Source organism: Poeciliopsis prolifica, unplaced genomic scaffold (assembly GCF_027474105.1).
Source record: "Poeciliopsis prolifica strain line A6 unplaced genomic scaffold, Auburn_PproV2 SCAFFOLD007, whole genome shotgun sequence".
NCBI lineage: Eukaryota > Metazoa > Chordata > Actinopteri > Cyprinodontiformes > Poeciliidae > Poeciliopsis > Poeciliopsis prolifica.
The window spans coordinates 2472047-2488622 of NW_026562382.1; the positions used below are offsets into that span (position 1 = coordinate 2472047).

Genomic DNA, 16576 nt, shown 5'->3' on the forward strand with positions numbered 1-16576 from the left:
TGTCACACACTTTGAAAGAATTTAAAGGAACTATTTCTTAATTTGAAACAACAGAAAAAGGACAAAATTCTACCAAGTAACTTTGGTCTAGATTAAATTGCAAATATCTTAAGACAATTGAAATTAAACAAAAGTGACTAGAATAAAAAAATGTGAACCCATACAAATTATTTTTTGAGTTTATGTTTTTGTTTAGTTTGTTTTTTGTAAATCTATATTGTTTAAATACATTTTTGGGATGAAAGGGAAGATGATATGAGTTTTTTTTTTTTGTCTTTCTACTGACTTTCATTTCATTGATTGGTATTTTTTTCTATTTTATATAATAGTTCTGTTTTAATGACAGGAATAAATGTCCTAATTTTTCAGCAAGACATCGGAGCTCAGTGATTCAGTGATTTGACGTCGACATGCTCAGCTACGGCTAGCTTCGTGGAAAGCAGAGCTTTGGGGCGTTGGAGGAGTTGACAGGAAAGTCAGTCACTGCAGAGACGACGTGACAGATGACTTAATCTGAGAAGCTTTCCGTCGCCTCGGCCCAGATACTTCAACCCATCCAAGTGCACAACTTCATCTGCATGATGACAGAAAACACCACTGAGCATGAATTCAAAACTAAAAGTGGAGAAATATGTTTTCTCGTACTTTTATTATTATTATTATTTTGGACCACTCCAGTCCTAACAACCACACATACTTCAATCAGAAATATTCAATCCCCTCGCCTGAAGACACTACAGCAATGTGGATGGAAAATAATGATAAATTGCTAGAAACCTTTTTAACAATGTAGTTTTTATTTATCTGGACAATAGAAGTTAACTTCACAAACAAAATTGTATAGAAAATAAGCCTCAGTCATCACATTTAACATACTTTTCAGACTTTTTTTCACAGCCCAGCACAACTTTTTTTCATCTTTTTTGCAACTAATACTCAAAAGAAAATTACAATATTCATGAACTTAGAAATCCCGTTGATTAGATGTCAGAAAATAGACGCGATTGGAGTTTTCGGGGCCCTTGCCTTGCACTGCTGGTCAGCTGAATGCAAGAGTGCTCTACCAAATAAGGCAAATGTGGCTAAATAATATTAATACACCGTCTATTATTAATCAGTATATCAAAAGGATGTATTAGTGCAACTATAAATGAGAAAAAAAATGTGTGACTTGCATGAAAGGTGTGGATAATTATTTGTAGTGTGTTGCATCTCTGTGCTTGCCTTGCTTACATTTAGCTGTAATTATGAACATTTATATTATTGTAGCAGAGGCAGAGTTAATTATTGGTTTTCACAAAAGCAATTATGTTCGTGTTTCAATTTTTTTGGCATAATTACAAAAACGTATGTGATATCGTCAAAGCAAGTCTATCATCCAGTGAGAGTCGTACCAGCCCATGTTTAACAGGAAAATCATTAAATCCAGAAATGGGGAATAAAAAAACACTGTAAAATTATATATTCCTCCAAAAGAATGTAGAAGAAGAAAAATTTTTTGCCTCATTTGCAAAACAAACAAATCTTGCTTTTACAAAGATCTACACTCACTGGCCATTTTATAAGGTACATCTTTGTAGCGCCAGGTTTAATTCCCTTTCATCTACAGATCTGCCTTAATTCTTTGTGGAGCAGCTTGAACAAAGCACCAGATCCATTTGTCAGACATATTTGGTCCATGCTGACGTGATATGAGTCACCTGGGCACCAACTCTTTCCATCCCACAGCTGAAATATGCTCTATTAGGGTGAGATTTATTGTCTATGGAGGCCTTTGAATTACACAAAACTCATCATCTTTGCCAATTTTGTGATTTTTCCAGACTGTTATTGTCCAATTCTGGTGAACTTAAACCTTCCTGTTCCTAACTCCCTGGAGCAGTGGTGTGTGTGTGTGTGTGTGTGTGTGTGTGTGTGTGTGTGTGTGTGTGTGGTGTGTGTGTGTGTGTGTGTGTGTGTGTGTGTGTGTGTGTGTGTGTGTGTGTGTGGTCTTTTGTTGCTGTGGGTCACCTCCAAAGGATGATGTGTCTTTATGTTGAGAGGGGATTCTGATTACCTTGGTTAGGGACTCGCATCCAACATATCTTTAAATAATTTTTTTTTTTTAAATATATAGATTACATAGACACCCTCTCTATTCCGTCTAATGACCAGAAAGAAGTGCCGCACAAAGAATGAAACAAACTTTTTCTGAACTTGTTAAATTGCCCTTGTCATAACGGTTCAGGAAGTCCTTTCTTCAAAATAATAAGCATAGCTGGTGCAGGCCATAAATCAAGAGTAATGCACGTTGTGGCAAAGAAAAGCTTTAAACTAAGCCTCTGTGGCGTTTAATTGTGCAGAGTGTGTTGAGGCTCAGCAGAGATGCAAAGTGATTCAGAGGACTTTTTTTTTTTTCCATGACCCTTCAAAATGATGAGCAAGAGAGAAAGCCCAAACGTCCGTCCTTTGCTCTGTGTCAGGCCTGTTCTGCATTCGGAACAGGCGGCGCGTTGGTGTGCGCTCAGCGGGGGAGTGGGGTTTGCTAGATACTGCTGATGCTGATTGAATGTAGATCAGAGTCAAAACAGTAAATATGTTAGCTCTGGAAAACAACGGAGACGTTCCAATAAAACGGAGGTTCTACTGTTTTACAGAAAATAACGAGGTGTTGGGAAAAGACATAAGCTAAATGACAATTCCAAATTAGTTACAAAAAAAAAAAAAAAAAAAAACAAAAGAAAGGATTTTCTGCAGGTTTCACCAACTCAAATTTAAGACTTTTTAAGAGGTTTTTAAGCCTATCATGAGTAACATTTAAGATGAGAAAATCACATATTTTATATTGTAGTCCAAAGCTTCTTTTTTTTTTTTTTTGCGTAGAATGCGCTTAGCATCGTTCAGCGAGACAATCATTTACTAATTTATTATCATTTATTATAATCATTTATTAGCAGCTAGTTAGCAGTAGCCTCAGCCACTCCGAGTCACAGGATGCTCAGAAAATGTCTGAGCAAATTTTTGCCTGACAGAAGTGTTTCACAATAAAAATTAACTATATAGAATAGCGGGTTTCCCTCAGAAAACTTGCTAAGCTCCGTGATCAGAGCGCATGGGAAGTCATCCAGCCTGCAGCCATAATTCTGAGCTAAAAATGCTTAAAGTTGACAGGAAATTTGAAAATCACTTGTTAGTTAGGATTTTTTTTTTTTTTGAAGACAGGAAGATTAATACCCACATACCAACTATAAACTCTTTTAAAAAAAAAAGAGGCAATGATTAAAAAAGCTAAAATAAATTAACAATGCTAAGTCCAGGCACAAATTAAGCCTGCAGGCCCACCAGGCTCATAATACACTGTGGGAAACCCTAGAATATACAAAAAAGCTTAAGACCTGTGATGAATGTATTTAAGCCCATCTTACAATTAGAAAAATAATAAATTTAAAAAACTTGAATGTCTTAATTTTAAATACATGCATTTAAGACTTTGTAAACCCTGTGAAAGGGGGCCCAATGACCAATGATCAAACAATGCAACTATATTTAGCTTTGAAACAACACTCAGAACATCAAAAGCTTGGGCTGAAAGAAACTTTTGTTTTGGTCCAGAACACAATCGCTTGCCCTCAGTGCACCGAACTGGAGGCCCCCAAGAAGTTGCACGCAAAGCTCCCCTGCTGTGCATTTCAGAGGACAGTGAAAACGGGCAGAAATGCAAGCTGATCGCATCGGCCGGGAGAACATTAATCTCAATTTGACAACAGAGCCGTCAAGAAACTGCACCACAGCAGCAAAACCGGGCATCTACATGTCTGTGCTTCCATTTGAGAGAAACAGAGATATGCAGCTCAATTGTGCGCACTAAATGTTTTGTCATGGTGTGTGAAATATGCAGTCGATATGCCGCCAGCGCGTGCACGCCTTTCCGTGAGTTGCGCGTGCGCTGACAATATTTGATGAAGCTTGTTTCAGCCGACTGCCCTTGATCTGAGTGTGTTTACGACTGGCTGCTGTTCCGGGGGTGAGCCAAGTGCAGCAGAGGCATCTGTGAAGCTGCGACACCGCAGAGGGAAAAGAGCGGAGCAATCTGCTTCCAGCATCGTTCAAACAGACACTCGCTCAAACACTTCTCTGCACATTCAGGCTAAAAATAGAGGAGAGAGAAGAGGGAGAAAAAATGCACCATGATTTTGGTCACCCTGTCAGTGACCTCTGAAAGTTGAAGTGATGTGATCATTTTGCTACATGCAAAACAGAACTGGAAGGTAATCAGCGGTTGTGGCTAAATGATTCTTTGTCTAAACACCAACAGCAGGAATCCATAATAAAAATATTTAGGTTTATCAACAATAGTTTGTTCTTGGCTATGTATGTACATGTTTTTCTCTGTCCCACTGACTGCTCTCATTTTTTAAAACCTGTTTGAAATAAATAATTTCAGAAAAAAATTGACTAAATCCATTCATATGTAGAGAGAAATTAGTTGCCATAAAATTCCCAGCCTCATTCTTGCAGTTATAGAACTCATTAGTTTGACATCTGACCCCGATCTGTCCCCACCCGAACCACAAAAATAAAAAAGTTTTATAATTTTTTTTTAAAACGATTTAATTTAGTAGTAAGTGGCTCTGCTCTAATAACTGAATTTAACATGTGAGGCTTAAAGAGCGGTTTTCTGTAATTCAGTGGAAAATGTGTGCGTTTGATTTCTGAGTCGAGTTGGTTGCTTTTAGAAAGAAGCACAAAATTACATGTTAAAATGTCACCATTTTTTTCCAAATAAACTTATCAAATCCTTATTAAGGCTTGAACTGGTGTGGCTGTTTTTTGTTATGTATTATTACAGATTAGAGATATGCAGAGAAAGAGTGGGAACTGATGTGCAAGACCATCCAGAAATAGCTGCATCATGATTAAGATGCTGTTGTCTAACTTAATGTGAATTTCTTTATCAATAATTTATAGCTATATGTCACAACAAGAAGAATAGAAAGCTCCCCAACAAGGAGGAGGCGAATTTGATCAAAGTCATGTCTGGAAGATGGAAAAAGTCTGGCAGGGTTACAAAGTTCTGCGTAACAACAGTGTGCGGTGCCTGAATGAAAATGTAAAGCATGTGCAGAGACGACAAACGGGCTTATATGAACCATATGGCGACAACGAGGTGCTATTCGCAGGGATGTAGAGGGGTTCATGTGGGACAGATCGCGATTGCGCTCCACATTCCCTGTGTTTGGTCTGACTTTGAGTTTGTTTCCCCCCTCCTCCCATTTTCAAAACTTCGTTTGGTTCCTTCCTCCAACTTCGCATGACAGCGAAATGGTGATGTTATCTGTGACTAAATAACAGCTGAACCCACGGGAAAACTGCATGAAGAATGTTTTCCATGGCAAGAAGGAGCGAGAAGCTCCTCTGACTGGATGCTGCACATTTTTCACTGCTGAAAACATTCTTAAGGTAACACGATGCACTTTGTTGCACAATGAGGGCTGCTGGTGGAGGGGAAGAAAAACATGAGACCATTTTCAGACTGTCCAAAAGTTTAGCACAAAAGCAGGAGGGGCTGAAGGTGGAGTTTTAAAGCACAAAACGTATCAAGAGGATGATTCTTGGCTCTTTTATCTGTGTTGGTTTCCAATGAAGGAATGTTGAATATTTAACAACAGAAGAAGAAGAGAGACTAAAGACGATAGCGGAATAGACCTCATTCGACTGGGGACCAAAATTACAACATTTGTTACATTTTCAGCTGATGTGGTTTGCTTTCACTTTGGAAAAGCCCGTTCACCTCCTCGCCTGTGGTGGCGATGCACCAAGAAAAGTTACATAATTTACACTTTAAGCAGTACATAGTAAGCCCAACAGAATGAACCTTCATAGAGGAAGATAAGCTGAAGGAAATGACAGGAACACTTCAGAAGACGACGGGAGCGCGACTTCCTTTTTCACAAAATGGAAACAAAAATGGAGTGGGATCTGATTTTAGCGGTAGTAAGATTTCTTTTTTGTCTTAGGAAAAAAGACAACAGGTGATTTCTCTCACCAACAGAGTTGCACGTTTTTTGGGGGGGCTGTATTTACCCATAATTCCCTACACTGTAGTTCACTTCCTGTTGTTGGAGCGGTCGCCGGTCTGCGGTTCTTTTCAGCCTAACTGAAGTAAACCAGCGGGCCAGAATTCACCTTTTCGGACCGAACTATAAAAAGTTTGATTACGCGTTCAGACCTCCCAAAAAAAAAAAAAAAAAAACTGACTTTCAAAGCAGACGAACTAGAGGTAGACAAAAGCGAACAAAAGTGAATGCATACTGAGGGTGCATGAATGACTGTATTATCATTTATAAAAAAAGGGGCAATGCTTTTTTTCCCTTTTCTCCCTCTTTTGTTTTTATTTTCAAAACGCTGTATTACTCACAGGGAGCATAGAACATGACCAGGGCTGCAGGATGTTCCTCCAGGAAGTTGTCAAAAGACTCATCGGTCAGGTGGAAGACCGGCGAGTCCGTCTCCGACCACGGCACCTCCGGAGTCTTTGGCTGCGGGGGCTGAGGGCTGCAACACCACGGGAAAGACGGCATGAGGAAACTGACCGGGACCCATTTTGCAAAGCAGATTAAATTCAGCTGGTCTGTATGCAGTATGAACAAAATATTTATAAGTATACATGTGTATAAAAGAGAAAAAGAAAAGAGTCAAACACAGCTGTAACCTACACTCCACCCAATATGTCAAAATACCACACACACACACAACACACACACACACACACACACACACACACACACACACCACACACACACACACACACACACACATGAACTAAGAGGCCCCACCTCAATGACAGGAGCCAGTGCTGCAGCGCCAGCATTGAGTGGACAGTGATATAAACAATATGCTCCATGAACAAGTACACAAATAAAACATAATTTTAAAAGAAAAAAAAATGTTTTTCTTCACAAACCACAGGCGGCAGTTTGAGTCAGTAAAACCACATGAGGCTGGACAGCATTTACAAACAAAAGAGAAACGTAACCAAAGCTCTCGAGTTCCACTAAGGCATCCATCTAACACTCATTTAGGTCCTCTGAGTGCTGGACAACTATTCCCCCCCATTTAAATATTTGGAGCCAAATATCAACATTTAAAGCTGTTTAATAAACAAATTTGAGTTACAAGTTTATGAAACTTGATCACAAAAGAAGTCGGAGGACAAGTTTAAGAAATTTTGCTTTTTTTATGGATAGAACTGACAAATGCAGCTGAAATATAAACTGGTATTCAGATGGGAGCTGCTTTCACTTTAATTATTCTCTAATTAAGTCAGTTTTTTAAAAAAAGAGTCTTGAGCTATTTTCAAAGGTGATGTTTGCATTAGACTCAGCATAAGGTCAAACAAGTTCTGAAACAGTCCACAATTGGGCTAGAGAAACAAAAGCAAATCCATCAAAGACTGAAAAATCAAGGAGCATTCAGCCGGGCTGAAAAGTCCAGAGGAAAAACGGTAAATTCAATGAACGAGCTCAGCTACTGAAACGAGGCTGGGCCATGAGCTGAAGAAAACTGGAAAGAAAAAAGAAAAAAGTATAGTATGCTGTGAAGAAACTCAAAGTAGTTAATTATTGGTTTAAAAGTGGAGAAATATGTTTTCTCGTACTTTTATTATTATTATTATTATTATTTGATCGCCTTCAGGCGATCGAATAATTTCTTGTATATAATTAGAAAGGAGGTTGAGTCATCAGCAGGAGCCACTTATATCTCTGAGCCTACTGAAGTGAATCTTCACCAGTGCAGAGTGAGAGTCTGCATAGAGTAGCATTATATTATGTAATGCTATCAGATTGAAACAGCAAAGTGAGAATTGCGATCCACATGTTTTGTTTGTTTGTTTGTTTTTTGACAGAACGCCTATAAAAACCTGATTAATTCCAGTTTAGTTGCAGAAAAACCTGCACCTGCTACAGTAAAAATAAAAATGAACAATTACCTGAAAATGTTGAGTTAGCATGAACTATATAGTAATATTTTCCTCCATCATAAGTAGATTTCACTTGCAATTTGTGGAAAATTAAACCTCTGCAATAGCTGACTGGCTGGACTGACTAATACCTCAGAAAGCATATCTGGTTGCCTAGAGAGGACTCAATGTACAAACTCTAGCTTTTCCATTGTGTAAAAACACAAGATTCAGGCATAATACAATCTAACAATACGCAGAAGCATTCACCATTAACATAGTTTCAATTAGGAACTACATGACTTTTGTTACTAAACTGGACTGATTTGGCCCAGTAGAAAGCAGAAAAACTGAGAAGGGACAAAAAATAAATGAGTAAAACTAAACTGCTGAATATGATGCTTTGGTTAATTAAAACTTTGGGGAAGGGAGGAGGGAATGAAAACTAGAGGTGAAAAAATAAGAGTGTTGCAAAAATCCTGTGAAGTTTATGAGTACAGTTTATATCAAACCCCCCGTTTCATCTCATCTCCTGTTTCTCAAGACAGAAAATAAAAAAAATCCTTTGAGAAGACAAACCGTGATGAGGTTTCCGAGAGGTCACATCTATTCATGTGCAAATTAATGATCTATTTTTAACAGGTGAGCTTCTGTAAAATCATCTGAAGGAATATCTTCACAGTGACAGAGGAATAATCAAAGCCTTTTGGTTAAAGTGATCAAGTATTTATCATGTAATGATAACGGGAATCCTAAACTTTTTGCATTCCACATTTTTTCAACTTGAACCTTCACATTTCTAAGACATTTTAAGATATAAAATACGCAGCAATTCTGCTTATAAATAATTATCTATCTGGAGTTAAAAAGATTAGCTAATGTACCTGTGTCACATTAGCTGTGTTTCCATTGACTTTAGAATTGCAAAATCAAAATTCCCAAAATAAATTTGCTTAACGGAAACACACCAATTAGAAAAAGATGAAATAACCCATTGTGTGAACAAATCTATTCACATGGGCTTTTAATTGCATTTCTTATTTACTGGAAACACCACAACTCTAAAATTGTGTTTTTTGGGGTTTTTTTACATTAGTAAAAAATTTGCACATTTCTAATGTCAACATAGCCACTCGGAGGATTTCCATTGATGTTAAAATTGCGCAGACAGGAATCATGACAAATATTTTTGCTAAATACAAATACAGAATTATTTAAAAATACCAGCTTTTTTTTTGTTTTTTGTGCTTTGATGAGGTGATTTTTTTTTTTTTGGCTTCATCAAAATGTGTGTATTTCGCAAAATTACATCAGAAACACTTTTTGCAACACACAAGTCACGTGATCAACCACCAGACGTTACTACAGGCGGAAATGACAAAGAATACAACAGGAAGTGGTAAAAGGATGAAGACGCCTAATGCTTTTTAATGACTTATCAGGTGAACAAACTGTGATTTTTAATTGTGCTTTTCAATTAATAGAAACACCGCGATTGCAAAATTGCATTTTTTTGACATTGGTGGAATGTTTTCCATACATTTGTCATGGAAACGTTGTTATTGTTTATGTCGTTAGCTGTAAAGCCTCACTTTGCACCGGCTGGTTGCAGCTCCATGAACACTGCTAGGTTTTCTTTCTGGACAGAGTCGAGGTCCAACAAACAGAGATTGTGAGACGAGGTGGAAAAAAAAAAAAAAAAAAAAAAAAAAAAGTGGAAAGAAGGTGTAGATTGATGACAACATGACGAGGTGTGCCAGAGGAGTCGAGGCAAGAAAAGGTGTGATGAAGAGTGCACGACAGAAAAGAAGGTGATGACAGAAAGTCAAAGAGGGAGATGGCGCCGGGCTTCGTTCAAACTCCATGGAGTCGATTCTCCCTCCGACGTTCCAATCTTGGGTTTTATTAGTTAAGTTAGTAGACCATAAAACGGCTTCTAGTGTGAACTCTACATTTTCAGCAACCTCAAGGGGACCTATTAAAAAAAAAACATGAATCATACTCACTTCTTCAGCCAATCTGCTATATCCTTTGGGGTAGCGCCGTAGTTTTCATAGTGATGAAGGAATTTCCCCTTCCTGGAAGATAAGAAGATGATCACTGATACATTTTAAGTCAGCAGCTGAATAAATTTGACCCAATTTGTAAAAAACAACAACAAAAACAGCTCACAATAAAACCCTTTTCTAATTACAGAATGAAGCTAGTTTCCACAACTCAAACTTACAGTTTATGTAAGCCCGAAAAGCTGAACATAAATCCCTACGCTAGAAGTTTGCAGTTGCAAAGTGACAAAATGTAAAGAAACTCCATAAATAGCCTAAAAATGTACAGATGGGCAGTCCACGCTTCTTATTAACCACTATGTATTAACAGCACCAAGCTATGCTGTAGCACAGATTCAGCCTAATGACTTTCTAGATGCAAAGGAGCAAAAAAAAGAAAAAAAAAAAAAGTCAGTGGTAAGCTTGCAATTTCTCCAGAGTTCCTACCAGCCCCTGAAATGTTTAACATAAGGAGAAATAATGTGCTCTTTCAGCATCCCAATGAAAAATAGTCTTGCAAGATAACTTTGAGAGTTCAGCAGTTTGATCGCTGATGCTGTGTATGTTTTGTTTTTTTTAGAGCCAGTGTCGTTCCTCAATTTGCATAAATATAAACTAAAAGCAATATGGACAAAAGATGAGATCAAGGTTTATGCTTGCCTTTCATTGTACTGTAGTTTGTATTTTAAGCTTGAAAGTGCACTGAAGTAGAGGAAATGACAATGTAAAAGATTTAAAACAAGAGTTTCTTCATTAGGCCTGCAACCAATGATTATTTTTAGTCATAATTATTGGCTACAATGGTTATGATAACAATTAGTCAGACTGTGACCTAAATGACTAAAATAATCATTCTGGTCACAATGTATGACTAAACGACTACTGACTCGAATAATTGACTGTACCTATTTTTTATTTGATGAATCAATTATTCGTCAGAATCATCTACTTTGACGAGTAATAGAATAAAAAATGTGTACATTCAGCAGATTTTTCATTTGACCTTATCTTGTGTAACATTAGAAACACATAGGAAATGACAAAACCAACTTTTCATTGCCTAGAAACAATACCAGAAAGTTATTTCAGTGAACAATCGATCACTGGTATCAAAAGATTCATCTGCAGCTAAACAACAAAATACTCCTGACAGCATGTGCAAAGCTCAATCCTTTCTGCCTGACTTATCAACATTATTTTTTTGATTATCTGATGAATATCTGGATCGCAAAACTTACAGAATTTGCACCAGATAAAGCTAAAATATGTTCAGGCTTCTTTTTAAGTGCAAAATATGTATCTTTATTGTGTACAGTTTACTACTCCTGTGCTCTTCTTTAATCAAATGCCCTTTTTTTAATCTGCATACGATCTGTAAACGATTAATTTAGTTGACGATTATTTCAATAATCGATTTGTCACGACTAACTGTTTCAGCCCTGTGATTTACAGCACAGAGAAGCAACTAAAAAGTTTCAGTTTTCCAGCCTCTCTGGCTGAATGTTGGCAGAGAAGCACGTGGACGTCACAGTCCAGCATCACAGGATCAGCGTCGGCGACTGAAGCTGCGCGAAGAGCGTTTCTGCTCACACAGGTGGTGTTGAGCTAGAGCTCCCGGGAGATAAGAGTGGACATGATGAAAGGTGATACGTGATCGCCGTCGCCTGCATTCGGAGCATTTTAGGGGAACCGACTTCCACGGGAGGAAAGTGTGGCTTCCTCGGAATTCAATCAGTGAGATTTATGACCAACTCTGTATTCCAAGGTTTTATCTCTCCAGCTGTAAAGTACAATAAAACCCCGCAAAATCATGCACAGAAAGTTTTGACATCAACCCCCCCAGCTGTCGGTCTCAGTGGCTTTTCTTTGTTGGAGTACAAAGCAAGGATAAAAGGTTGAATGTTCTGTTGTCTTTTTTTCAAAACGTCAAACTTTTTAGGTTTGGCTAAACTCTTGGGAAGTGCACTTTCTTTCGCTGCTGGGACTGAAAACATTAGAAGACCTTGAAAAAGTTGGTCTTCCTAACGGGTGCTGCGGCGAGATAACTGAAGGTGTTGATGCTGATTTACTCTGCCGTGATTAGCTGCAGTTTATCAGCGAGGAGCTCATTATTGAAGCCAGTGGACTCGGACGGTCATTAGCTAGCTCTGCTCAGACACTAATGCACTTCCATCTAACAGACTGGCTCCGGTTTGGCTGTATGCGGTGGTGGGGCAAGCGCAGGCATGCACGAAAGGAGATGCGCAGATGTACAGGAAGAGAGGAGGAGCGCACGCAATTTCTAACCACAGAGGCACTTAATCAGTCCCGGCCTAATTAAAAGGCCAGACTGGAATGAAAGAGTGTTTAATGTGGAAACGGGGATGATAAAACCGGAGAGGGGAGAAATAAGGAGCGGCGTGCGCTGGCATCCTGGAAATCGAATACTTAGAAAGTGTTTAGGATGTCTGCCATGTCAGTCCAGTGGGTTTTCTCCGACCCTCGGCTGTCCTTTTTTGTGTGTTCATTTTCCTTTGGTCTTCACTATTGAATGAAGCAAAAAATACGAAAATTGTTTAAAATATAGAGTTTTTATTTGACTTCTTTATCTCCTAAAGTTCCCTGGAAACTTGGGTATCAAACATTTTTGTAAACTCAAGAGATTTTAAAGAGGGTTATCATGTAAAATTGACTTTTTTAAAGTTTTTATCATGTTAAGATGTTATTCTCTGGAGTGTTGCTTTAATTCTTTCATCCATGTTAAATTCTTGAATTTCCCATGGTAACCTTTCATTTATCACCTATTTTCACAAACCTCTATATGTGCCAACCTTTAGTGATGTTAGAAGAAGTACTGCTTCAACTTGTTTTTACTCAAGTATAAGTAAAAAGTAACAATTCAAGAAATTATTCAAGTAAGAGTAAAAAGTTATTTGATAAAATGTCTTCTCAAGTACTGAGTAACTGATCACATTATCCATTATTTAACATTCAAAACTTACATCATCATATAGACTAAAATGTACAGCTAAGTGGAAAATTTGGTACTTTAAGGACATAATATATATAAGTAACAAAGAATAAAGGCAGGCAAAAGAAAACTTTTCCAAATGTTTCTTTCAGTAGAAAACTTATTAAACTTCGACCAAAAACTGCAGATGTGCGTTTTTGTGTGGTGAATTGTTGGTAAAAACATGTTTGTTCTTTATCCAGTGGGTAGAAAATTCAGAAATTTTACTCAAGAGTAGAAATACTTCACAATAAAATTATTCAAATTGAAGTAAGAAGTACGATGTAATAAAAATGACTCTTAACAAAACTTTGTTTTTCAAAAACAGCCACTCAAAGTAGATTTAATCGAGTAAATGTAACTAGTTACTACCCAAGAAAAGGTGCAAAAATGATTTCATCAAAAGAAGCCCAGTGTTTCTAAAAATGAAAGCTTCACCTGTACTCAGTGTGAAGTAAAAAACACTTGAAGTGTTTTCAGGTTTACGTCTTGTCACCTTCGTCCCCGCATGTGTCCAACAGGTTATGTTTTCTGTTTGAAGTGGCCTCGAAAGCGAGCGGCCGAGCCTCAAGATGAGACTTAACGAGGTGGATGACTCAACTTACTCAAAGTAGCAGAAGGTCGGGTAGCCTTTGACGTTGTACTCCTGCTTAAGGCCGTCAAACTCGGCCGGGTGAACATTCATCCCTGCCAGCACCTTTAGAACAAATCAGAGAGAGCGAGAGAAAAGTTGTCAGAGACGGGATAAAAAGTGACGGCGGAGGCTAAGGAGGAAAGGACATCAAAGCAGGTTCGCCACCGCAGAGAGCTAAAAGACGATGAAGAGTTTAAACGGGAAGAGAACATTAAAAGAGACGTCTCGTAGATGTTTTGGAGCAGAATAATGGAGAGAAAAAAAGCTCAGAAGTTGAGGATCAATCAGAGGTTTCAAAACTTTTGAGGTTGTTCAGGAAAAAGAATAGTGACTTTTTTTAACAGCGTTATTAGTATATATATATATGTCAAGGTGATTTTGAAAGAGAGCGTCTTTTACTGTAGCAGAGGGATTATCTAAGGTTCACCTGAAAGCTTAAAAAACGTCCAACCAATACTCCAAAGCGATCTGTGAAAACAACCAACGCTTCTGCAGAAGCTCAAAGCAAATATTGCACTAAACTGTAAAATGCTTATGATTAGCTGAAGAGAAAACCTAAATCTCAGGGTTATGCCAAACTCTTCGTCTCCTGCGCCAGGAAACGTGATGAAAGCACCGCCAAAGTAAACCTAATTACTGGAAATAAAACAACTTCCCCGCAGTATTTTTTGAGTTTCTCCCTTCTCTTTTCAGTGAGGCTTAATGAAACACATCAGATGCTGCGTGCACACTCTCCCTCATCCTTGACTGGGACGGGAAATGGATTATACAACTCCGTTAAGCTCCCACGCATCGTTCACTTCAAAGCAACACGGGAGGCGGCGACTGTGGCACTCTGAGAATCGGCAGAGCGTCCAGAAAGTATTCGCAGCGCTTCGCTTTCTAGACGACGTGCCGCGCTACAGCCTCACTCTTCTTTCCTCCAAATTTTGCACACAGAATGTGGGATACTTGCTTGTTTGTTTTTGGAACTAACTAAAACTAAAATACCCAAAAAAAAAAACAAAGAAAAAAAAGAAATCACATTTATATGAGTACTCACAGCCTTTTTTCAATATAGAGTGATTCTGAATCCTTTGACATCTTAGCTGTAAGATGTGTCGTTTACATTTATGTTTACTGTAATCTCCATTAGCATCAGTATTGTGCTACATCAGATATTCTTCAAGCTGGGGTCTATTTGCATAAAAAAGACAATTTACAGTTACAAAAAAAAATTATGTTACAAATGAAATATTAAAATACCACATTTTCATTTTATGTCACTTGTAAAGTAAAACAATGTTTAGTTCAAGATGGGGAAATATTTTAGATTTCCCTTTATGTAATAAAGGCAGAGACTAAACACAAGTAAATAGGTTAAAGTCACATTTTATCTTTATAGATCTCGTAAAGACAAACTGAATGGACTTTAGTCAGAGTAACTGCAGATAAAGGTAGGTGCGAGCTGAAAACACAGTCAATAAATTCTGCATCTGCAAGCGCTGCCTTGCAAAGAGTAACGCTAGCTGTTTGGTGAGGTGCTACGATCGCAAACTTTAATAGCTTTTATTGAGATTTCATGGGATAGATCAACACAAAAGAGCATGAGGGTGTGGAGCATGGAACATGAACAGTGTGTTTTTGGGGTTTTTTTATCTGAAAAGAACAGCATACATCTGTAAACCAGATGCAAAGTTGATGCATTTTAGAAAACCTGTTGCTGCTGCTGCAGCTTTTGGGTTCTGTCTGAACCCAAAAGACAGACAGACAGACCAAAATTTTTGTCCAATCTTTTTAACTCAAGAGCAGTGAGCCTGGATGAACATAAACTTCTAAACCTGGTTACAGATCGAGACCTGCACTTTGACTGGGTCATTCTAAGACATGTATATGCCTTATCGAAGTTATTTCACTGTAACTCTGGCTGCGTGTTTTGGGTTGTTCTCCTGGTATCAAGTGAATTTGCAACCAGTTTCTCACATCATGATACTGCCACCACTGTGTTCAGCTGTGGAAAAACACGCAGAGTGCTGAGCTGCGTAAAAGTTTTCCACCATAGAGTGCTTGGACTTTGACGAAGGCGTCATAACAGCCACAGATGGACAACACACTTGCATGCTTTTCAGCATTTCATTTGTGTAAAGTTTCTACTAAACTTTGCCTGATTTTCCTTTTGCTTATTATCGAGTGCTCCTTTGTGCTGGTCCATCATATAACCCCAATAAAATACAGTGAAGTTTGTAAGCTGCATGGTGACAAAATGTAAAAAATCTCAAAGAAGAAATTAAAAACAAGACAAAAACAAAAAATATTAAAAACATGTCTGACAAACCTTTGAATAGATCTTTGTGCTAAAACTCAGATCAAATGTAAATCAGGTACAGTCTTACAATTTCATGTGAAAGTAATATTGGTTATTAAAAATTAAAACCTACAGGTCATATTTAATAGCGTCTTAAATAAAATCAAAAAAGTCTCTTATTTAAGACCGGCAGGCGGTCTGAACTACTTTAAAAAGTTTCACACTTTCTTAATCTGCAGAAAAACTGAAGGAATGGGATTTACTTGTGGAGACTTGCTGCAATAACACAACGGACAGGCGGCACTCTTACATATTTGCCTTTTGTTTCTGTGGCCGCCTGCTGGAAAACAGGCTGCATCCTCTTGCAAACGCCGCACCCTGCAGATGGAACAAAAACACGGGTCAAAACCAAGAGACAATCTTACAAAATCATTAATCTGGAAAGTTTAGACGTTTTCATGTCTAAACAATGTGTCAGAATATTGTGTGTAGTTAACATGGCGTCTTTAGTAATGGTATGGCATCATCACCTCTGAAATGTCAGCTTAAAGTTTGATATTTTCATCTTTCTTAAAATGCACCATAAAGTATATATATATATATAAAGAGAGATTGATTTACAGCAGTGACAGCTATGTTTGTTATTTTAAAGTTTTTAACAAACCTATTTCACATGAGCTAACAG

General features: G+C 37.9%; 1 protein-coding gene across 2 annotated transcripts in view; it reads right to left on the reverse strand.

Annotated features, from left to right (window-relative positions):
• pdia5 (protein disulfide isomerase family A, member 5) overlaps positions 1-16576 on the reverse strand; it is a 58794-nt gene that overhangs the window by 18319 nt on the left and 23899 nt on the right. For both annotated transcript variants that reach the window (XM_055032189.1, XM_055032190.1), the window contains exons 8-11: positions 16202-16269; positions 13579-13670; positions 9946-10017; positions 6398-6534 (exon numbers count right to left, since the gene is read on the reverse strand). In XM_055032189.1, coding sequence (XP_054888164.1) covers positions 6398-6534; positions 9946-10017; positions 13579-13670; positions 16202-16269 — 369 coding nt within the window. The remainder of the gene's footprint in view (positions 1-6397; positions 6535-9945; positions 10018-13578; positions 13671-16201; positions 16270-16576) is intronic.